Source organism: Harpia harpyja, chromosome 17, assembly GCF_026419915.1.
Source record: "Harpia harpyja isolate bHarHar1 chromosome 17, bHarHar1 primary haplotype, whole genome shotgun sequence".
In the NCBI taxonomy this organism is placed as follows: Eukaryota; Metazoa; Chordata; class Aves; order Accipitriformes; family Accipitridae; genus Harpia; species Harpia harpyja.
Genome location: NC_068956.1, coordinates 23,234,713 through 23,260,370, shown reverse-complemented (window position 1 = coordinate 23,260,370; position 25,658 = coordinate 23,234,713). Strand labels below are relative to the sequence as shown.

General features: G+C 37.5%; 1 protein-coding gene across 5 annotated transcripts in view; it reads right to left on the bottom strand.

Annotated features, from left to right (window-relative positions):
* SGCG (sarcoglycan gamma) overlaps positions 1-25,658 on the bottom strand; it is a 163,456-nt gene that overhangs the window by 89,498 nt on the left and 48,300 nt on the right. For 3 of the 5 annotated variants that reach the window (XM_052812988.1, XM_052812990.1, XM_052812989.1), the window contains exon 2: positions 20,756-20,843. In XM_052812988.1, coding sequence (XP_052668948.1) covers positions 20,756-20,779 — 24 coding nt within the window. In that variant the 5' untranslated portion in view covers positions 20,780-20,843. Of the gene's footprint in view, positions 1-18,857; positions 19,072-20,755; positions 20,844-25,658 lie in introns of those variants that run through there. The other 2 variants (XM_052812991.1, XM_052812992.1) reach the window with 2 other exon arrangements.

Below are 25,658 nucleotides of genomic sequence, written 5' to 3'. Positions count from 1 at the left end.
ATTGTTAAAGTATCATATCAAAATTGGTGATCCTTTTTATTTATTGATCTGCTTCACCATACATTAACAATGTTTCTAATACTGGTGTTCAAACTGTTCTCTTCTGATCTATTACTTTAGTAGTTCCACAGTACTTGATAGTGAATTGTTTACTAAATGAGTGAATGCAATTTCTTACAAGTCAGCTCTTCAAGCATGTAAGTATAGAAGAAACAATTTCAGTATTTTTACTGTAAGAGAACACACTAACCCCCAGAAAACTAGCACTGAAGCAAATGGGAACGTTGTAGTCTAACAGCTAGTAGTTTCTGAACTACACTTAATGAGATACTCTATGCAAAGAACACAAATTAGCTCAGAACTCAATCCTCCTCTCTTCTAAGAAAACTGACATCCACAGTCATAGAATTATAGAATGATTTGTGTTGGAAGGGACCTTTAAAGATCATCTAGTTCCAACTCCACCCCGCCATGGGCAGGGACACCTTCCACCAGACCAGGTTGCTCAAAGCCCCATCCAACCTGGACTTGAACACTTCCAGGGATGGGGCATCCACCACCTCTCTGGGCAATCTGTTCCAGTGCCTCACCACCCTCACAGGGAAGAATTGCTTCCTCATACCTAATCTAAATCTACCCTCTTTTAGTCTAAAACTGTTAGCCCTCATCCTATCACTACACTCCCTAATAAAGAGTCCCTCCTCACCTTTCCTGTAGGCCCCATTTAGGTACTGGAAGGCTGCTGCAAGGTCTCCCGGGAGCCTCCTCTTCTCCAGGATGAACAACCCCAACTCTCTCAGTCTGTCCTCACAGGGGAGGTGCTCCAGCCCCCTGATCACCTTTGTGGCCCTCCTCTGGACCTGCTCAAGCAGGTCCGTGTCTTTCTTATGTTGGGGGCACCAGAGCTGAACACAGTACTCCAGGTGGGGTACATACATGATGTAATTACAAATCTATGGAGAAAAAGGGACAGGAACTGTTCTTTTCTTTGCCAGTCTGCTGATCCCTGCTTGATGCCAACCAACACAGAATGTACATGGGCTGGAACGCTGGGTTTTCATAAATACTCAAATCAGACATTTAACATTGTCATTGCTTTATTATAATTAATAAGTGATAGTATGGTTGTGGCTTGTCTGTTTTAGAGAATAAGGGAGTTTAATAGTATGGATGCCAGCCACTCTATTCCTGTTGGACTCTTCCATAGGCACGTGTAAATTAGCAGTACAGATCTAGCACTTATTTTGGATTTTATTTTTAAGTACTTGACTTTGCTGCTGTTAGAATGCTCTGAAGTCTTTCCATTTCTGTTTTATGTAACTTCCCAGATAAAAAACAAACTAACAAACACAGAAGAACAAAAAAAAAAGAAAATATGACATATTATCACATTTAACTGACTCATCTGCAGAGTCTTCATCTTTAGAAGTAGCACACAGATCTTGGTAAAACTGGTTGCAGTAGTAGATGTTAGTCTTCTCTGTGGACCAGCACTATGAGAGAACAAGATATTGTGGCAGCGCATTTCCTACTTTTTTTTTTCCTACAGCGGGACAGTGATAATACTAAGGAAGTGCAGATTCCCTTCTGAGCATTGGGTGGAAGTGTCTTATTTCTGTCCATCTGTCCCAGAAACTGGATCAGCTCTTCCCACATAAAACTATCTTTATCTCTGTTCTTTGTTTTCCCCTTCTCCATGCAGTGAAGTCTCAATTTCTTACTTATTTTAGCCAGATCTAGTCTCCTTTCCTGTCAGCTGCATTTCTCCCAGGTTTTGTTAAATCTTTCTCCTTCCATACTACCTTACAGTCTTAACATCTTTCTTTCACCCCTTATACAATCTCAGTCTTCCTTCTCATCTCCTCTGCCTCTTTGCCTCCACCACAATTTTCTGACTCCTTTTCTCAACATACTCATCCAGCTACATCATGTTTTCATTTATACCTTAAAATGTATCCTCTCCTTCAGTTCCTTTAATCTTCACATATATTGGTAATTCCAGTCTCTTTGTCACATCTGCCCCTAGCCTTTGTTCCAGATACAACACTCTTGGCTGACCAGGCTCAGTTCTTGTTTCTCTTGAGGACTGACCCCTGTCTCTATCTACTTCTTTCCTCTCCTTGTTTGGCTTTTGTTCCCTCTGCTTTAAAATCCATCTCCCTTACACAGACCAGCAGAGGTGTAGGAAAACATCTCACTGAGAGTGCAGATTCTTATGGGAGACAAGATCTCAGGTCTCGTTTCCCATTTTCAGACCCAAACCTATTGCAGGGAAAATTGTCTTCATCTCTATAGTCCTGACAGAATTATAACTAGTCATTCTGCAGTGATGGCACATTAATGTGGTCCGGAGAAAAGCTGCAAGAAACTAAAGTATAAGCAGAATCTTAAAAGACTGGCTGAAACATTTCGCTCAGGGATGCCAAACTAACTGTGATTTTTAGGGTTAAACAGTTATGTTTGGACAGATTTTTACAGGGTCATACCAGTACATAACATCCTTGATTTGCTGACCCAGGCCATTTTTTATACTACAAATTTTCCTACCTTACATCTAGAATAGTAAACTAAGCAGGGTCAAGGCGTGTGCTGTGAACATCCATGCCATTTCACTGACAGCATGCATCCTGGAATAGCTTGGCCTATACCACCTGGCACTCTGCCAGACAAATCAGTGACGGCCACTTTATGGTCTGGGGATAGCATAGAGGAGGGCTCCCAAAAGGGCACTCTCTTTTGCTGGGGATGAGAATTAGTTATACAGATGCAAGCTGTGTCATGCTATTTGCTGAGGACTAGGCTTTGTTAGCACATACGTGACTTACTCACCCCCCCCACCCTGCCCTGAATAAAAAACTCTGTTCAAATGAATATTACCCTCATTTTCCACTTAAGAAAACTATTTCTCCTCCATTGATTTGTGTTAACAAGAGTTTGTGATACCACTTAAGTGACCTTAGTTAAGTATATCAGACAGAATAGTAACAAGTTCTAAACCAGTAAGCAACAACCATTTTCCTATATAGATTTAATTTAATGGACCTTTCTTCTGAGAGATTACCAAGATTATAAAATCCCTGTGTGGCAAACAAGAATGCCATCTGTTACACAGTTTCAAACCTTCTTCTCAGAAAAACATTCTTGCTTTTATAAAAGGGAGTAATTACTCACTTGAAATAGAAAACGTTTTATCAACTTGTGACAGTCCAGAGGAAGCAAACTGGTTTGCATCATGTGGTAGCTCCATCGAGCTATATAATATAACTATAATTTATGTTTTTGCTTAAATGTGCATGTGGGCACAAAAGATGTCATTCTAACAGACAAAAATTCTGGAATATGCTCTGATATTTATAGGTTCACTTTTCTTTCTTCCCTGCTACAGCCTTTTCAATAACTACTCCAAATTGTAAATTACTTGAAAAATCTACCAAAGGTAGAACATACTTGTGCCCTTCAAAGATATATTTCTGTTTTGTGTTAGAAATTGGAAGCCTGGCAAGCAATTTGACATTTCAGACATTTAATGAAATTCAAATTCTTACTCTTGATACCATATTTTTACCCCACAACCTGTTGTACCTGCAAAAGCAATACATTTAGACCTGGAAGAAAGTGCCAGGCAAAAAATAAGGATGTGTGTGTCTGCCAGTCATTTCCAGACTGCTCTACAGAACTGTTCCTGTATTCTCACATATACATTAAAATCTCTATTGTCCTCCAGAGAAAATCTTTCACTTGGATTTACAATATCATTGGCAAGTCCAGAAAACTACAGCACTTGTGACACAAATACAGAAAATATATATTTTAAAGACACTGTCTTTGTTCTTTAAGTAAAACTGTTTCATATTGCATTACAGTCAACTAGGAAGATGCCCACAATACCTTTGGAAGTCTGAGTTTATGGGACATTATCCTCCTATTCAAGGGTCGTAACTTAAAACATTCTTCCCCAATTGCTTGCAAACATCTGATGGTCTCTGTTGTCTACTTTGCATTTTACTTATTCATAAGAGACTCTTCCTTTAAAATCCCTTTATAACCATTTACAAACAGAATGAAGGTCACATGAAGAACTGACATTACTGCTCTTTTATTTACTCAAAATATCAAGATAGGGAACATCTGCCTGGGGGTATTCCACCCACTCTGACAATGCTGAAATTGTCTCTGAGTATAAAAATTAATAGGAATTGCATAATATTTGAAGATTTATGTGTGTTTCTCATCACTGTCCTACTCTGTACTCCAGCTCTTGGAAGAACGAACAGTGGGAATATATTGTTGAACTAAAGCTAGAATCATACAGTTAGCAATACCTAAACATATTGAAAGATCTTGGGGCAGAAAATTAATATGAAGCCATGTTTGAATGCTATCTTGCTCCTTTTACCAGAAAGGCACACAAAGAACTTTTTTCCTTCTGAACATGAGTGAATACCATCTGGTCCTGGTGACAGAATAATTATCAATTTTATTGATTTGTCCCAAAAGATCTTCTACTGATTTTTTCATTTGGGACATTTCTTCAGAGTCATCCTCCAGAAAGAAGGGGCACATACAGAAATTTCCAAGACCTCCTTAGTGGGGAACATTGATGTTAACTCCTTTAAGGTTTTCTTTTTGATTATCTCTGTTCAGGCACATAAAATATAAATCTTCAGTGTATATCAAGTACCTAAATGTATACTATTAATATGCACAAATAAATACAAGTCAATAGAAAAAAAAACACAAAGGAACTGAACGCATACTGTGGACTGCATGAACACACCTCAAAATGCTCCTATAAAGTATCAGGTTAGCTACTTGCAGCATCAATCGTCAAAAATATTATCCCCAGTATTTGACAATTTTTAACTTCAATGATAACTGATTGTTAGAAGGTATCTAACCCTGCACATCTGCTGCTGAAGAAGCTATTCAGGTCTACCTTCACTGGCCATTTTGCTAAAATGCGTGGGGAAGAAAAAAAAAAAAAATCACTGTCAAGATAGTGATTCAGGTATGGCTAGGTACATATAAAGTCATTTACGAAGTACCACAAAGCAGAGCTTCTCTCACTATGGTCCCCTGATCAACCAATATTAATTTAACACCTACTGAAGCTGACTCATGATACCCCAGAGTGATCCAACACAGAACTTCTTAGATGTTACAAACAGCCACAAGACACGAAGGACTGATCCTCACTACCTCTGACCATGAAGCAGTTCAGACATGGTATTTGAACAGACAGTACATCTTTTAGGATCACATCGATAATATTCTTAAACAAACTTGGAATTTGTGTTGGCAGGTAAGTGTTTCAACTAGAAGGAGTGCTGGGAAACAGCAAACTCAAAGTCCCGTTTATGTCTACCACTTATATCAGCAGCAAAGATGAACCTGAGATTAGTGACGGTGTACGAAGGGAATAAAAATAGAGTACGGTAGAGGACCTGGGTATGTTTGCTATTGCTTTCAGTTGTGCCTAAAAATCCTTTAAAAACAGCAAAGAAAAAATGAAAGCTTAATTAATGATTTGTACTATAAACAAGAAGTAATGAGGCTTAGTTGTATACAGATTTGTAACTTTTGTTCTTCAATTATCCACATCAATGCAGTAACCTTGTTACTTTTGCTCTCTCCAAGTCCTTTATAAAAATTTCCTGGGCAAAATACAACACATACCAGTACTAGCTAGCTTGAATTGTGTGTTCTAACCCAGTAGACACTATTCACATGCCAACAGGATGTACCAGGACAGAGTTCTCCTTTAATGAGGGCGTTACCTCACAAGAAACTTTCACGAAACTTCAAAAAAACTTCATTACTCTGAAAACCTCTATGCCTTCTTTTTATCATACTCAAATTCAGCTGCAAAGTCAAAAAAGATAGGGGGGTAGAAACTTTTGAGGTGAATAAACAGTAAGTAGAATTCCATCAGTTTAATTTCTAATAAAAAGAAAATTAAAACATAATGATGTACTGATAGACAGAAACAATTAACAGAATAATATTTTACACAGCTTTTACAAACAGGTTTTATTTTAGGACACATACTTTTCCTACAAGAACAGAACATGTGATAAATAATAAAGCAAAATCAAATATTCAAAAAATATTAGGACCTAATGACTGATGTAATTAAAATAAATTTTCAGAAATGTTTTTTCAGTTTTGTTTCAGTTGCTTTGTTACTATATCCTATTCAGTCAGTAGATCCCATTTGATAACAACAAACTGACCTACACAAAAAACTCAAAGAACATTTTTTATGTTTATTATCTTACATATGAGGTTAAAACCATAAAAGGGACTATACTGCAGCAGAACAAAATCCATTCAGCTCAATAGCCTCTCTCTGATGGTGAATAAAAGATGATACTGATTAAAGAATGGAAGCCTTCTTACAGATCTCCATCATATTGTTCTCTCTGACCAGGTGTCCTGGTTTCAGCTGGGATAGAGTTAACTGTCTTCCTAGTAGCTGGTACAGTGCTATGGTTTGAGTTCAGTATGTGAAGAATGTTGATAACACACTGATGTTTTCAGTTGTTGCTCAGTAGTGTTTAGACTAATGTCAAGGATTTTTCAGCTTCTCATGCCCAGCCCGTGAGAAAGCTGGAGGGGCACAAGAAGTTGGCACAGGACACAGCCAGGGCACCTGACCCAAACTGGCCAACGGGGTATTCCATACCATGGGACGTCCCATCCAGTTTAGGAACGGGGAAGTGGGGGGGGGCAGGGATTCACCGCTCGGGGACTGGCTGGGTGTCGGTCGGCGGGTGGTGAGCAATTGCACTGTGCATCATTTGTACATTCCAATCCTTTCATTATTGCTGTTGTCATTTTATTAGTGTTATCATTATCATTATTAGTTTCTTCTTTTCTGTTCTATTAAACCGTTCTTATCTCAACCCACGGGTTTTGCTTCTTTTCCCGATTTTCCCCCCCATCCCACTGAGTGGGGGGGAGTGAGTGAGCGGCTGCGTGGTGTTTAGTTGCTGGCTGGGGTTAAACCACGACACCAGGGTAATTCCTTTTCTAGATTGTGTTGTCCTCCTTGCATGAAAGCAGTCCCATTCTTTTGGTTGTACTTATTATCTTCCTCTTAACTTAGTTCAGAGACAGAGGGGAAACAAAAACAGAACACAAGATTCAAAAGGCAGGTAGATTACGGAGTTGTACAATGTACTCTCTTTTGATCTCTACAGTTTCGCCATGAATTCCAAATGTTTAATTTTCTGACAAGTAGTGGGCACTGAACTGGTGTTTTCAATGAATCATCCATCATAACCCCAGGATCTCACTATGCAGTTATAATAGTTCAGAAACCATCATTTTGCATTTGAAGGCCTTTTTTTTTCCCCCATGTGCAAAACTTCACATCTACCTAGACTGAATTTTATCTGCCATTTTTGTTTCCGATCATTCAGTCTTGAAATGCCCTTCAGCCAAGTGAAAAAAGATGGAGAGTGGCAACGTGCATAGGCAACGGGTAGGTGACGGTCACTGGAGACTTCCTTTAGCAGGAGACAGAGGCACCCATCTGCTGACCTGACTTTGGTGTCTTGGGAGTTCTGCTGCTTGCTGAGTGATCAGATAGAGAGTATTGCAGATACTTCTGAGGCTTATCCAGCCCTTGCTGCTCATCACATGAGCAGCAATGATACTCCTAAGGGTGAGCACATGAAGAGTGACTATGGAGCTCTGGGGAAGGGGTAAAGGTTATTAAGGGCTAGCTGGTTTTCTCCTCAATCCTTCCAGTGAAAGAGAAAGGTTCATATAGGAGTGGACATATCCTGCATGTTAACACCTTACTACTTAGTTGGTGTCAGAGGCAGAGCTTTGGCTTTTATGACCACAGGAGCCTCTTAAAGGAGTGAGAACTATTGAGAAGAGACGGGATCCATATGACCAAGTTGGGCAAGAGCATCTCTGCTAACTCAGTGAGAAAAGCTTTAAACTAGGTACATCAGGAGAGAGTTGCTATAGCCTTAAGAGAAATGAATGCATGGGAGGAGCAAAGAAGCATCCAGGGGAGAGCATGATGGAGAAGGCTCTTTCCCTTTCCTTACAAAAGCAGGATGACCAGGACCCACCTCCAGTGCCTGTACATGAATGAACACAACATGGGAAACAAACGAGAGCAATCAGAAGTTCATGCACAGCTGCAGAGCACTGATCCCACTGGAATTAACAGAAATACATTGGATAGGCTGCATGACTGGAATGCTGCAATTGATGGATACAAGCACTCAGGAAAGAAAGGCTGGGAAGGCAAGGAGGAAGAGGGTTGCACTGTGTGCAAAGGGCTGAGTGAAATGCATACAGTTTTGCTCTGAAACAGAAAAGGTGACATTCAGGATTTATGAGAAAGATCAAAGGACAAGTAATGTTCTGCTAAGAGTCTGCTACAGACTCTCTGATCAAGTACAGCAGGAGGATGGACTAGATGATTTCCAGAGGTCCCTTCCAATCTAAATTAATCTAGGATTCTGCAGTCCTTAGAGCTGGCCTTTTATCACCATTAGTAGTTCACTTATTTTATTCTTGAGTTCTTTCAAAGTGAGGCTCTGGTGAATATCTTCTGATTTTGAATATTACTGTATATTTTATCTACATGTCCTCTATAGATAAGCTTTTTCTATAGTCCTTTTATTCTGAAATAGATCCTTTGATGAGTACGCATAAAGTGGGGTTCCAGCACAGAAAGTGTTCCAGTTTTCTTCCGCAATTAACAGAAACACAAATAATTCATTTTGCATACTTCTTATACTGTTCACTTCTCTGACCACTCTTTTTAGAGTCTGATCATCCATTTACCATACAAACTACCTGGCAGGTTTCGGTGGTTCTCATGTTTGAAGAAAGATTTATCGTCACTTATGATGTTCATTGTTCCTTAAACATTTTTGCCCAGCTGTATGGTTTTTAGATTTAACCTGCTAGAGTTCATGATCTTTTCTATTTTGTTCATTTGCACACAACTTCAGATTTGGGAAATATGACTTCTTGCTTCTAGTTATTTCCCTTAATCTGCTGATTTGCCATGCTGAGTTACTTGTGCCCTCTAGCAAACTTTTTTTGATAGAGAGCATATATCCAATCTGTCCTTCCAATATAATGCTCTTAAATATTTTTCTGGGATGCTTTCAGATTACTTTTTGGCAAGCACCTTCATCCTTATGCAGTTATTTTTGAAGTTGAGCACAAGTGGGGTGTGGATTTTTGACTTGAAATGTACACACTGAGTACATTTTACATATTTGACATGCATAATGAAATATCTTATTCTGTTTTGGGAAGAGGGTGAACCTAAGTTAAATCTCAGATTAAGTTTTGCCAACATACAATATTGGCAATTTTGTATTGCAATAACATGTTTCCATGAAGAATAGGTAATCTGTATTATGTGTAATTTCACAAAAATTATTTTGCCTATAAACTTCAGAGTTTACTTATTTATCCAAAAGACAAACAGAATTTCCTATATGTTTTTGACTGCAATTTAAAGTGTTTCAAAGGAGCTAACCTGTTTCTAATATGCACCATTGTACCAAGTATTTCTGATAGTAGCTAAAACCCCCTGTCTTCTCTGGATAAACATAGTAAAGTCATACTAATTTGAATTGAAATAATATTCCTTAATAAAAACAACATCACAATTTTAAGGAATAGGAAATCTGGATGAACAGTTCAAAGAATAATCTTAATACACTTCTTTTGCACTACAAGGTATACAGTTTTTAATTTATTTCAAGAGTATTTATTTAGTATACTGTTTATTTGGAAAGAACATCTAAGAACTCCCTGTAAGTCATCACATTCAAACTTTTATTGTATCAGGTCAGCAGTGATACTCCTAACCTAGGTGATTACATAGAATTCTGGCTACTTTAGAGTGGTTTGTATGTCTCTGGGTATCATGGACATTAAGAGAAGTTTATTTGAGTATTTGACAAAATGGATACATCCCATGCTGTCTGTATTGCCATTTAAATTGCTGCCCTCAATTACTTTGTTTTGTTTTGGTTTTGTCTGGGTTTTTTTCACTGTATTGCTTGGATGCTCTTAATTACTTTCAATTCCTCCTTTATCATCAATGTACAGTATCTTAAGAAAAGAGACACCACAAAGTTTTACTTTAACACACAGTAAAGTTAAACTTTACAGACTGGATCTGGTAGTTTGTTGCTTTCAGTTGCAGTGAAGATTAGGTTTCTGTGTACAAAATTTCATTTCTTAAGGACCATTAAATGTAAATAAGAATTGTTTTTGTGGCCTTCAATTTTCCTTTACTGGAGACAACACCAGGAATCTCAAAACACTGGTAGGCATAAACTTTTTAAAAACTTTTTTGTCATGCTTACTTAGGGGAAGTGTGACAGATGTGCAAGAATTGCAAAGCTAACTCAGGGGGAGGAATGGGGAAATAATCTTCATTGGGGTTGCTGAACATACTGAAAGGCTTGCGGTTCTTTATAAATGTGAAGGAAATGAAAGCAATCCCTCTGATGGAGACAAATCATGAAACAATCTCTGCTATCATGATCTTGTGTGGATGTCTACCAAAGAATAATTTTAGATACTTAAAAAAAAAAATACTTTATAAAAAGCAATTACATCTTTTTCTATTTAAAAATACTTTTTTTAAAAAAGATATCTTTTTATTGTCTAGGTGTGTGATAGTGTATGTGATAGTGTATCCTTTCTATCATACAACAGTGATTACCAGCAAGGCCAAAATGTATCTTGTAGAAATACTGTTCCTAATGCAAATCCTGCTTGGATAGAGCTTTTAGCAAAAGTTCTTTTAACATTATTCTCAGTGTTGTTCTCAGAAAAAGTATTTCATGCCCTCAGTGCTTGGAAGAGTTACTCTCTGTGAGAGCAAAAAGAAACAGCTCTATTTAAGTACATAAAGACATATATGCATTGGCATAACCTTTTCTCTTTTTCCTGTTCTTGCTGCTGCTTTTATGCAAGTGCTACTTCCAGGTAGCATGCTGTTACCTCTTTAGACATACTTCCAGTTCATACAGTAAACTTCAGCATAATTACAAAACAGGTAACTCCTTTCTCTGGTGCTTTCCTAAGATGGTGGAGCACCTTGAAAAGGTGTTTATTTAGCCTTGCTAAATGTTTTCACATAGTAAATAGAGTTATACTGCTGTTCTGTGAAGCTTTCTTTTTAATAGTGAAAATTCACCAAAGAAACAAGGAATGGAACTAGATGCTGAGGCTAGAGATGAAAATTAATCCTCATGTCTTCCCTCCCTAATTCAACTGATTGATCACAGATATGTTTTAAAAAATATGAAAAAATAATTTAACCATGCATCCAGAAAGTCACAATTGTACCTTTTTTGAAAAGTCACACGAAACTAAACTAAAAATTCAAAATTCACTTTCCTTTTCAGTAGCAAGGGAAGCAAAATGTTTTGCCATGTTTTCTGTGTCTCATTATATATCTTAAATCTCTGCCCTTTTCTGATGCATTTTAAATGTCAATGAACACAAACTGATGTGCTTCTGTTGCATTGCAGTCCTGGTCCTAACAACTTTATTACTCACTTTTACTTACACAGCGGAAAACCAGATTAATTTAAATGTGTATTAGACACGTAAGGAAATCATCAAGACATGTACTAGAGAAGCCTTTTTTGGTGATGTTGACTTCAACTGTTTAGGCAGCAACCAACTCTAAGTTTCTTCAGCAACTGTGACAAAGCAATAACGCAATGCAAGAAACACAGAAGATGAAGAACATCGCAAAATGTATAAACAGTGGTTTTAATCAGTATGCCACTTCTTAGATTAAAACTAACAGGAAAGACATGGCTGATCTTTCAATTAGCTGTAAAAACAAATAAAGCATAAACAAAACCCAGAAGTACATGTTACGTATGTACACATTCCAAAGTAAACTAAGAGCAAAATCTGTCATTCGACTTAACATATATACTCCTTGTATCTCAGAGAAGAATTTTTCATAGGAAGTATATAATCTGAAATGGAAATAAGCAGTTATTATTAAGATTCTTAACTTTCAATTAAAGTTGATCTACTGATGTAAATCATGTACCGTAATCTGAAAAGTAAGACTTATTTTTGGTATATTTCTTCATTTTAAAGAACCTAATTTGGGAAACTGGAAAACAATTCCTATTTAGATCAAATAACAAACACATTACATTCTCCAGGAAGTATGTCTGTAGTTTTTATGCATGTATTTATGTCTAAAGTTATTCTTTGGGCATACACAGGAAAAGATATTCATAGAGCACAAGTATAACTTGCCTTTAACTCTAATTAGACATTGTTTGCTCATCAAATACAGACAATAGTGCCTGACATGTCAATCAGTTTTTGTAGTTTGCGCTCTTACCAGAGAGCCAACTCAGAACATAAAAAAAGAGGAATATTGTAACAGGAAAGTCTAATAACAATATCAGTATGCTATTTGCCACCTATGCATCCACTGCAGTAAGATTTGCAGGTTTGACCATAAACGATGAGCAACAGACTAGCTCCAGAGCTTCAAAATTTTTAACCATAGTCTGTGAAAACAGAATTAAAGGCATTAAGACCAATTCCCTAACCTACTCCTTGTAGGTCCAAAGAAAAGTGCAGCTCATGCTGAAGTACTGGTTCTGATATGCAGTTAAGAAAAATTCCTTCTGGCTTTTGTGCATGCTCAGATTGCTTACTACCTGCACTGTAGGCTGGATTAGACCCCTATTTCAAGAGAACAATTTACTTCACTGTGTAGGGATCATTAATCCTGAAACCCACTTTACAGTCTAGCAAAGCCTTTACTTGGAAAGGCAAGTTCCACAACAGCATAAATAAGAGGTCCCACATATGTTTAAAAACATCCTCATCTGATATGTTTCACCGATAAGCTCCACTGTGAGTCAGAGGCAGGCAGCAAAGCGTTTATATTTCGACTGAAGCCCTCATGTAAGCAGCATTTCTCCAGTAAAAGAAAGACCTGCAAATTAGGCTTTCCTAAACTCAAATTCTGGGAAAGTCTATGCAAGTTTCTAATGGCAAAATAAAGATAAATGATGCTAGATCCTAGTTTCTGCAGGTTCACCTAGTCCAGGTTTGCGGGTGGTTTGGACTGTTCTCGACCATCTGGGCAACTAAACTCTGCCGAGGATAGATTTTGATTCGTTAATTGGCAGTTGAAGAACAACCTTACACACATTTCTGGAAAGTAATCATGCATCAGAAAGTTTTTAGTTCAATATAAGGACAACTGAGCGATTTTTGTTAGCCTCTAGTGTACAAAAGTAAAGAGTGTCCTCATGGCTTTATAATCTATCACTTCAATCTAAAAGAAAAAGCTGGATAAAATTCAGCTGAAATTTAAAATCATCTACCACAACACTGAAATCTATTTCAGGATGGGAAAATTGTCTTGTAAGTGTTCTCATTTCTTTTTAGCTGTGAATTAATATATGTGAATTAAAATATGAAATCAGACATGTAACAAAGAAGAAGTCTCCACAGCATAATTTAAGTACAGTATATTAAATACTGTGAGTAGACTCTTGGGGATCAGAGAAAAAGGTTAAGTAGTGGGTACACTCAGGAAATGAACATGAGAGACATAAGTAGAGATTGTAAAATATGGGGAGAAAGTGCCCAGGGAATGCTGAAGAAAGTCACAAAGAGAAGGGAAAGGTAGCAAAAGATGGAATCTTCTGATAAAGCAAAGGAAGAGAGAATAATTTTGCTTTCTGCTGCGTTTGTTTTTGTTATTTTACATTCTAGCCATTTATACGCTTCACTTACTAAACAACCCTAAATCAAGGCTTATTTGTAGATAATTTTTTGAATGCTAGTTTTGAATTTTTTTCTGAGTTAAAGTCATACATTACTAGGTACCTGAGGATTTCTGATACAGGAAGACAGTCATTTTAATGTTCTTAATTTAAATAGCATTTTAGATGTTTTCAGTTTGGCTAAGGGCATACGGCTTTGTCTTCCATAAACATGACTAAAATCAGTTAAAACACATCACCAAGTGTGAATCACAACACTATCAGCTCAAGAGATGTTTAACTAAAAGCAAAATTAATAAAATATATGAATCTAAATGTAAAAAAGCAAGTACTTTTCACATATAATAAAAATTGTTACTAACAATTTCAATGAAATATACAATTCAAAAAGAATGTGGGGTACTTAGATAAACACAAACAGCGGTTTTATCAAATATAGCTTACAAATCATTTCTCTGTTATGACAATACATTAATAAAGTCTTATACAACTTCATGAATATAAGAACTGCATTTCTATTTGAAAGCATTATCTTCACACATGCATTGAACATAATTATTAAATGACTCATGAAATCATGCAGAATGAAATATACTATTTCATAATGCAGTTCTGTGTTTAAGCAAGATAACAGTTTTCAGAAGCCTTCTTCAGTACTTTCATTAAATGGAAAATACCTACCGTAACACAACAAAACTAGAAGTAGAATGTTACAGGGAAGAAAAGTTTTGTGGGTAAAATAAGTATCTTTTATCATACCAAACAGTAGGACTGAAAAAGTAGACAAGTTTTTTGGCATACATAGGCCCTTCATCAGGTCTGTTTGAGCATTGGAGACTAGAAAAATAGCCTGAGAAGTAGCATGGGCAGCATAGGACTACCATCTCCTATCCTGGTCTTGCTGCCCATTCTACAGAAAGTTTGGCTGCATCTCCGTAAAACTCGATACTACATCCATCCATACTACATAGAACTTGGCTCTGGGTACCCTCTGGGTAAACATTCACCTCTTCAGCCCTCAAATATGACTGTCTTTTTGTAGAACCAGAGTATATGCTAGAAGCCTTGGGGTATAATATCAAGGTACAAAGCTTATCAGGATACTGTTACAAGAATGTGGAGGGAACCAAACCTGATGCAGCCTTGTCTGCCTCATCCATGCTGACTTTTGGGAAAGTTCACCATGGTCTCTCTCTCTTGTTTGGCACTCAGGCCAAACCCCAATCAACCTCTTCTTCCTCCATATACTGAAATCTATCTTATCATTTTATCCCTACTATGAAAAATTTCACTCAGCCAAACAATAACTACAGCCTTTTCTGCCAGTCACCCAAATATCCTCCCTATGACTTTTCAGCTCATAGGGAACGCTGATATTAAAATAACACTCACTGTTACTTTTTTGGCTTTAAACTCTGAATTAGTCCATTTCCTTCCTTGTATTTTCAAGTAAAATTCAAGTCAAATATTACAGTCAATTCTTACTGATTTATAGGAACTTTATGCGGGTCCAACAGGGACTTGAGAATACTGCTAGCTACTCATCTGCCATGACATATCTTACTTGGTAAACTGTGATGCCCTCCGCATACTGAAAGTAGACATGAAATCTGAAACATTGCAGACCGGATCAGCTAGTAAGACAACCAAGGGAGTAATCAAGACCAGTAGGCAAATAATACTAATACTAATACTAATAATAATGGGAATATTCAGGAAAATCTTTCTGAACAAATTCTGAGAATCCCAGAAAAAATTAGGCTGCAATGGACCTCTGCAGATCACATCTTCCAGTTCAAAGATGGACTGGAGCAGACCTTTGGATGCAGCTTGCCTTTTACAGCCTCGGTAATGCAGCCTGGTCTGCAGTTAGGGTCCATTGCCATAGCTGCGCTCTGCTGACTCAGCTTCATTCCATTTATCTTTTAAGAACCGCTTCCATTTTATTCTGCTTTCAGCAGTCCGGAGTCACCAAAACATGGGTTTTATTTACTTATTACTGCCCCTCACTTCAACCTCCTTTTCCTCAAAACTGAAGAAATGGTGCAGTGGAACTTTGCAGACATGTCTCCTTCCATCAGCAGCCATCACTGACAGAGGCTGCATGCTTCTCATAGCCAGGTCAAGAGCTTTGAAATTCAAAGGTGGACCTCTGGGAAACTTTAACTTGAAACAGAAGCTGATGTACACTACACAGCCAGCCTTTCCTGAAAGCCATTAGTATGCAGAAATAATAAACCAGTGATGCAAAAAGCCTGTATAAAATTTAGTACCTGCCACTCGCACTACTGGAAAAAGCTAAGGCGAAGAAAAGATACTAAGACTTCTTTTGTTCCTCAGAGCACTGACCACACAGCAAATAAACAAGAAGGAACTGAAGAGTTTTAACAGGCATTACTATAAGATGATTCCACCTCTAAATCCCATTATTGAAAATACATATACACGTGATTCTTACAGACAACCTTCAGGATATACATATGCACACACACAAATAAACAAACATATGTGTTAGTGAAAACCATGTGTTTTATGGCTTATACCAGCAATATCCAACACTTAGCACATACCATACTCCATTTTTAAAAATATTGATTACTTTAGTTTGTATTCCTCTTCACATTCTTATACAGTAGTACTTCATCCCCCACAGAAACATAACCAACCATGGCATGAAATGCAGCAGCTGTTTAACAGCTTTTGGCAGATATACAGAAAGGTTTAATGAGAAGACTGGCCCAGGTAGCCAAAGTTTCAGATGAATTAAATAGTGAGATATTGCTACCCAAGCTGAAAATTTGACCAGGATAATGAATTAACCGCTAACTGCCATGATGCTTTTAGGCTGGTTTAATAAATAAAAAAGCAACCACACTCTCTGTCACTGTCTAAACCATCTGCCTCCCATTCGTTTCCCTCCCTCCTACAATAGCTTTTGAGTTTCTTGGTCAATTTCAACCAAATTCAACAGACAAGTAGAGGTCTCAGAAATACTACATTCCTACAAACTTTCTGAAAATGAGACAGAAGAGAGAAGAAACAACCCCATTTATGTCTGCACTGAGAGACTGCAATGGGCAAGAAGACTATTAGATATCAGAAAACCTGTATGAGAGAAAGACCTTGTAAATGTCTCTGTTACGGAAAACCTTCAGTCACTGCTCGTTAAACATCTAAGACAATCAACTTCGAGAAATAAGTCCACAGGAAATCCAGCTTACTTAATTCCAAGTCATGAAAATAATTAAAAACTGTAAGAGGTCAGGACCTGGGATTTCTCTCTCATGTAAAAGGCATTACTTTTCACAGGAAGGAATAAATCTCACTAGGCTATTCAAGCAAGAGGACCTCTGTACACCCAACTTTTCTGTGCCTTTTGACAGAGGCTTCAGTTTGTGTGATACACTATATCCATTTCTTTCTTTCAGCTGTTCCTCCAAAACTCTTTTCCCTTACCTTAAAACATACATTCTTGCATGAGTATTCTCAACACTAAGCATAGTCACACATATCCGTATAATTACAAACCTATTACAGTAAGGATGAATATTCTATCTTCATATTGTTATTAAAGCCTTATGATTATGAATAAAAACTAAAATATAACCTGCTTTTAACCACTGAGTTTTCAAACAAGAAAAAGTTGCATGTTATTAGCAAAAGTGTAAAGGTTTAGCAAAGAGATTTTAAATGGTTCCCTGTAACACTGGGCTTAATTTAGATCCTTTTATTTTTAATTTAACTCCACACAGTGGTTCTTACCCTTTGGTGGTATTCTAGGACCACTTGTTCTTCATTACATAATGGAAAGGAGGTCTGTATCTAATATGTGAATATCACATTTGTTTAGAAGATAAGCGGACATTCATTTCAGCCAAAGTGGCATCAGTTGTGACTATGCATCACAACCAAAACTTCCAACATCTTAACTGACTGCAAACTTTCAGAACTCTATGGCACAAAGTTACTACAGTTCACTCGTGTGGATTACTCATATGGATGTGGCTATGCAGGCCAGAATTCATCTCACCAAACACAGATAACTTCAGCCATACTTACCTAGGCCCCCTCCACAGACAATGGAGAGAGGCAGACACTTCTAGGACACAATTCATCTCCTCCTCAAGTAGGAGATACAAGATAGATATGGTGAAACCACCCACATCTCTATAAAAGGAGCCTAGCTGACTGGTGTTGATGCAGTCAAATCACATTCCTACACTTTGGCAATATCCTGGTTTAGGAACTTATGTGCTTATTCTGATGCATGATTAAATACGCAGTGCGAGCACCTGTTGGTGAGGAGACACCAAGTATCATTCAATAAATCATTTGATAATGAGTCAGTAACCCACTGATACCTAGTTAGTCATTTTCTTTCAGTCAGTGAAATTACTCAAGAGAAAATGTATTTGAATTCAAGGAGATTACAAACTTGTAAGAGGAGTTCTGTATACACATAGTTGGTTGCTCCATATTAATTCAAGTATGCTTCACAGATGTTACAACTGATTTTGGTAACAGTTCCTCAGATGGAAAGTTATCACACTGTCAAGCCAAAAAGAAGTGTTCAGCAGAAGCATGGATCCATTCTTGACTAAATTTAACTTTCAGTATGTGATAGAAAAACTGAGAAAAATTTAGGGCTACAAACACCAGAGGTTTACTACTGCAAATTAGATATTTATATAAGTACAGTAATATGATATTGTAAAAGATTTTAAAAGTACTAAAAGTTAGCTTCTTTATGTTACACAAGTGTAAGTTTAAACTATGCAACTTAATACTGCATTTAATTGTAAAAACAAGTACAATTAAACAATCAGAATCTAAAATAATAATTGTATATAAAAATGAACACTTAAATTTAGGTCCTAAAATAAATCACATAAGCATCAACATGATCCTTAAATGAGGACAGAATCAGCATGAAATGTTGCACAGAAAATCAGATGGGTGAGAAGCTCAATACATCAATGTAATATGTAAAGAACAAACAAAAACCAACTCAATTATTAATATACTACTATTTTAATACAGATATAAAAAGAAATCTAAAAAATTGTTACTTACCCTAGAGAACTGAAACAATGTGGACTTCTGAATAAACTACAATCTCTCTTCCCAAGAGAGAATTGTCTAACTTTTCCACTACTTTCAAATCTGGAGTGGAAGATATTTTAGGCCTGCCCAAATATCACTGGAAGAAAATTCGTTCACATGTTTGGCTGTGTTTTGCATTCCATCTTGTTGCTCCGGCATACAGACGCAGCTAATTATAATCCGTGACATAAGCGGCCAATTCTACTACTAAAATGGTTGTGTACTGACTCCAGAAATGAACTGCCCCACTGTAAGACATAACCAATCCATAACGCATACTAAAACGGCCCAACCTGTCACATAATGCCAACTGCTTTATTAAAATCTGAGAATATGCAGCACTTCACAGAATCTGCACGTAAAAACTATTAACATAGTTAGCTGCTAACAGCACGCAATGCAAAATTAGAAATAAAAAAGACTTCTGCTTTCTTTCCTGAATCCATATCACATCTAACTGACTTTTAATAGTCGTTTTTCTGAAAACTTTTAATTTTAATGCTAACATTATTCTAACTGTAATCTATACTGGCTGGTATATAAAGTCTCTTTAAAAAAAGGAAATACATATAATATACCTATAATAGCATATATTAATTTTATATAACAACGCTAACAATTACCAACCTTTCCAAAAAGTTAAGCCATTGTTGGTATTTAAGATGCATATAAATACCAAGAGCTATTAAAAAAAAAAAGTTGCATATATTACATATTTTAAGATGGTATTATAGAAGTTATGAAACATCTTTTTTCAGTGCCATTTAAGCTTTGAGTTCTCAAATGCAGAAACAAGAATTCCAGCCTGGCACTGCTTACATTAGACTGACTATACAAACACTAACCAACAGACTTTCTGTTCAGTCTATGATATTTTAGAATCTGTGCTGGTAACTGCCTGCAGTTTAAAAAGCATTAAAACACACATTTATAAGATTTACAGAATAAAAGGTTTGTGCTATGTGAAGCATTGTAATCATCATCCATATGTTTGGACAATTTTATTTCTCAAAGCACAATGTTTCCTTTTTTCTAGCCATACACTCACACTTTTATCATGCTTTAGAAGTTGAAGCTCCTATCAGACATTTAACAGCTGCAGATCACAAATTTAGGACTGACACAAATCCAACTGATCAGAGGCTTACAAGATACTTTTTTCCCTTTATGAATTCTATGGCCATTAATCGTTTATCAGACTCTGTTTACATATACAAATGGAGAAGTTACTTTCTACACAAAGGAATTAATTCACTGGTATCTGACAAAAATGACAAGTATTTTTCATAATAAAATATTTATCAGTATCTTTAAAACAGCTTTTATATTTAATCTCATGGATTTCTGAAAGATAAACTGGGACAAAGGCATTGGTATGTTGTGTTAACACCAAAGCTTTTCTTTAATTGAAATTCCCTGTAAGTATGAGAGGAAGAAACCTATAAATGCCAGATAGTTTTGAAGGGTTCATTATTTAGTCATTATTTAGGTGATTGGGTATTCATGTCCAGGGATTTCGTGCAAAATCTTTTGTCCATTCTTGGAGAAAAGCAGAGGATCCAATAAAACTGGATAGAAGACCCCCAAAAAGCAACATTTTAACTACATTTTAATATGTATCCTTTCGGCATATTTGTAATTATTTGATTTCTCAATTTATAAAAAAAGATTGACTAACTTAGTGCCCAGCTATAGAGAGAGATTAGATTGTATCGCTCAGTAGCTGTCCTTATGGACATAACTTTTGTGTTATTTTCCATGTATGATTACTCTTCTTGGTCTAGATTCATGGTGTCTTTTGTCTCCTCTTCTACCTATGTAGTATCTGCAAAGTAGAAATTCTAAAAATGAAAAGAACAAATAAATACCTCAGTATCTTCTGATGTTTTCATGAAGTAGGACGGAAGCAAGAGCAACTGTCAGTGAGTTCTGTATCATCTGAAGGCAGCTGTCTTCCTATTTAAGCGCAAAGAATGAAAGAGAAAGGAAAAAATTTCATGAGTATGGGGAAAGAACAAGATACATTCCCGAACTGCCCTCCTGACTACTGAAGTGACAACATTTTACAAGTGATGGACCAAAATCCACTGAGATTAAAACTGTGGAACACAAATGAAACACTGGACACCCAATGCCTGCTTGGACTGCAAATGTTCATGACAGCACAGTTTACAGTAAATGAGAAATAAATATTAGTAAAAAAACCCCCAACAATCTATGTGACAAATAATAAAAAAGATTTCTGTTACAACATTAAAATTCCATCTAGCATTAGAATGCATTAGTATAATGAACAATGATTTCAATTATGGGGTTTCATTGCATTTGTACAAAACCTCTTTCTCTCAGTCAAGTAATAACGTTCACAGTTCAAGAATGCTGATGTCCTGTTCCTCACCAAAAACTGCCAACCCCCTTTTCAATTGGATTTTGAAAGTCAATGAATGACAACTTAGTCCTGGAAAGGTAACTAAGCAAACAAATTTATTTTCCACATTGTCAGAGTCCACTCATACCAGCACTTGACTAACCAGAAGTACTTGCAAACTCATGCCATGAAAAAACAATGGAAAAGATATGTAAACTGTGGTTTGAACATTCTGCCATTAAAAGGCAGAGGAAAAGAGGAAAAAAATGAGAATTTTAACAAGAGTTCTGTGTATAGCTACACGATTTCAAGAACATCTGCTTATCCCTCAACATACAAGACAACATAATGATGGAGAAGACAATGACTATCACGTATCAGTTTAATTCACCTAACTGAAATAGACAGAGAAGCCATTTGGTCCTATCTATATCAACTTCCCTAACTTATTCAGATATTTTTCAAGTCTGTGACATGTTTAAAGAGTGCAATAAGGATTTGTTAAGCAAAGGGCATTTAGGGCAAAAAAAGAATATTCTAGCCTCTATGGAAAACAGTTTATCTTAGGAATAAAGTACTATACAAGAATTCTACAGTTAATAACAATAAGACATTTTAGCTTTATTTTATTTTATTTTATTTTAGAGTAGAATACCTCTCCAGGAAGTCTATTCCAGTGTTTGACCACCCTCTTGGTAAAGAAATGCTTCCTAATGTCTAGTCTAAACCTCTCCTGGTGCAGCTTTGAACTGTTCCCACGTGTCCTGTCACTGGATATCAGGGAGATCAGCAATTATTAAATTAAAAATTTAATTTTCTCTATTTGTCAAAAGGCAGTATGTGTCCATAGAGGTTTATACACTGTGGTCAGAAAATAGATTCTTAGATCATCTGTGCAGTCAAAAGAGTATTGGGATAGTACTGGAATCATGCTCTTCGTTTGCAGTATCTTTCTCTTTGTGGCCTAAATTAGTCAGTCAGTCAGTCAGTCACGCTCCCTCCTCAGAAAAAAAACAAAATACCCCAAGCCTCGTGTCCCCAAAATTGCATTGCAAGAGATAGTTAATAACAAAGTTAACTAAGAATAGAAGTCCTCTAGTGCTGAACAACTGTAATTATGTGGCAAACAGTAAATATAGCTAAAATTGGGTTGTATGGATGTGTAACTCCAGATAAAACAGAAGTTTTGCCATATGAAATAGTACAAGATAAGGTCAGAAAGGTCAACTAGTACAGCAAAAGCAATTTGCATTAATGATAAAATGGCACATACTTTGGAAAAAAGTAAAATTCACATGAATATATATACTTATTAGAATTACCAAATGCAAAAAAAAGCAAAACCAAAACCCTACACATACAAATATTTATCTGTAGAATCACTGGATGCAAACACCAAAACTAACCAAATTCTCAAGAAATTAAAGCAGGGTGTAATTTTATTAATGGTCAGAAAATATAAAAAGTAATTAGTTACTAGACATCTCTGGACTTCCAAGAACTGAGCGGAAACGTCCAAGTCTTCTCAATTCTTGTTCTTGTGCATGTTAGTCACTTGTGAGCTTGAATAATGACGCAATAGAAAAATCACCTTTTCAAAAAAGATATTTTCCAGTTCTCCTGAATTCCCACTGTTGTTAGAGGGTCTCATATGATATGAAACAAGAACTGTTGGAAACAATTTTTTTAGTGTTTCCCTCCAAAGCATTTTGAGTTGGCTACGTTTGATGTGCTTTTTAAATTTGTAAGGGATAGGACAGCAGGCCATTTACTGATAGATTGAGACCTTGCCCCTTCCTAAGAATAGGACTATGGTGAATATCTAGAAAGGGATGTCATCTTCTAAACCTGAGTAAAACAGTGAGCCAAAGGAGGACTTAATCTTTCACATATAAATAGAAAGAAACATTTGAAAGTTACTATTGTCCCTATTAAAGCTATAAAATCATAATTGTTTTAAATAGTTACTTAAACAAGGTGGAAAATAATCCAATAGGAACCTTTTGGAATATAAACACAAGACCTCCAATTATACAAGGCTTTAAAGGAGATCTGCCTAGAACATTTAATTACATGATATCTACAAGGAGGTTCAAAACAGCTTTGAAGCTCAGAATATTTAAGTGTTTTTAGAGTATGAACAAGAATAAACTAAACCAGAGAAATCTGGAAATGACTATGCATGACAAGATAAAGGTAAAAGGACTTATTTATAAGTATGCAACTGCCCATCGTGTCAGTGCACAGCAGGTCCTTGTGTCTGGTTTCTAAGGTGTTTTTCCATCTGTGAGCACAAACAGCTGGCTGTCAGTCTATTGCCTGATCATCCTAGCAATATTTCAATCTCTGCTTCAGCTGTTCTCTCCCAGCTCCTTGCTGCCACACTCCTGCATCCCTTTTTTTGCCACATGCTGTCACCTAGACTCTCCTCCCCAGTATGTTCAGTGGCTCCAGAACAGGAACCTTTTTCACCTCCTGTTCACCCACTCTACTCACTCTTTTTTGAAATTAATGTGGGCACAAAATGAATTAATATAAAACAGATTCAAACTGTCATAGAGGGCTAGTTGGAGGGGTTTTTGGGGGGGTGTTAAGTGGTATCATCTGCTTGGATTGCATCTTCACAAAGTTTGATTAAAAATATTTAATTATTTCTGTGAGTTTAATTCTGTATGATCCTTTAAAGAGGTTAAGTAGCAAGACAGCAACTGAAAAGCTGCATGTGTACTTTGTGCTCAATGCTGTACTCCATGTGAAGATGAGCCTGACAGGTGAACTGCAATAGATGTAAGATGGGACAAATTGTTTTTTCTAAGAGCAAACAAGCAAGCTCAGTGTCCTGGGTTCAGCTGGGATAGAGTTAATTTTTACAGGAACCTGGGAGGTGGGGTGGGGGGCATAGCCGGGGCAGCCGACCTGAACTAGCCAAGGAGCTATTCCATACCGTGTGACATCATGCTCAGTATATAAATGGGGAGCGGGCCGGGGGGAGGGCTCTGGACTTTCGGTGGCGGAGCGTCGGGTTCCGGGTGGTGAGCAGTTGCACTGTGCATCACTCTTTTTGTACATTCTTTCATTAGTACCGTTGTTGTTGTTGTAACTTTTTTTTGTGTTGTCCCAGTAAACTGCCCTTGTCTCAACACTCGAGGTTCTGGGTTTTTTTTCCTTTTCTCTCCTCCGTCTCCTCCCTATCCCACCGGAGGGGGGCGGGAGGAGTGAGCGAGCGGCTGCGTGGTCCTTTGTTACCGGCTGGGCTGGAACCACGACAGTCCTTTTTGGCGCCCAACGTGGGGCCCGAAGGGTTGAGATAACGACAGATCTGGCCAGAGCGTGTTGAAACAAATTTGTCATACGCATTTCTTATATTAGATAAATAGATGTTAGTCACAATGTTGATTCATTTTTTTACATGGTGGCGTTTTGTAAGTTCTTATGTGCTCTATGTATTGCCTGTAGTCACGTTTCTCACCTCTGGGAGAGTGATTGGGATTATCATTTTGCTGTACTGGGCAATGTCGACTTGTGAAATGATTACATCACTGGTCATGAGGTTAAGCTGGTATCTGTATGAGGCAGTGATATCATTTCCATACTTCGGGCACCTTCTATCGGATTTTATTGGTAATTACACTCACTCCATGGGGAAGTTAGGGGGGGATACTTCCCCCCGTCCGTTCGCCTCCCTTCTCTCCTTCCGACTAATTACAACAGCTTTTGAGAATTTTGAATATCCTTGGGATGCGCAAGCCAGTGCGCTGTTAGTGCTATGCCTCCTGAATATGTTTCAGGTCTTGTTTAGGGCTACAAAAAGGCTCTTTAAGAGTACCACCCAGAGATCTGCCCCAAAGCTGGATATTCATGGGTGGCACGGCATGTGGGAGGATATGGGCAGGTATCTAGAGAACTTCTCACCTCCAGTGGCTTGGAAGTTCACTCCCGAACAACTACAGAACCCTCATGAAGTGGTAGAATATTTGAAAGAAAAATGCTGTGGCTATTCCAAAGACGTACAACTCGCTGCACTGTGCTGGGCCCTGGCCAGTATCTACCAAACACTGCTTGATATTAGGCAGCACCCTCAGGGGGAAAAAGGGGAAAAGATGAAAAACAGGACAACAGGCACCGTGGCTACCCCTACCCCGACAACAGGCACCGTGGTTACCCAAACCCCAACAACAGGCACCGTGGCTACCCCTACCCCGACCACAGACACCGTGGCTACCCCAACCCCGGCAACAGGCAGTGTGGCTACCCCAACCCCGGTGACAGATACTGCAGCTAAACCAGAGAACCAACCTGTGCCAGTATCAGTCGCCCCTGTACAGAAAAAGAAACACACAAAGAAATCAGTTCGCTTAGTGAGAGATGAAGATGAACCAGGGTCATCGCGGGAACAGGAGGAA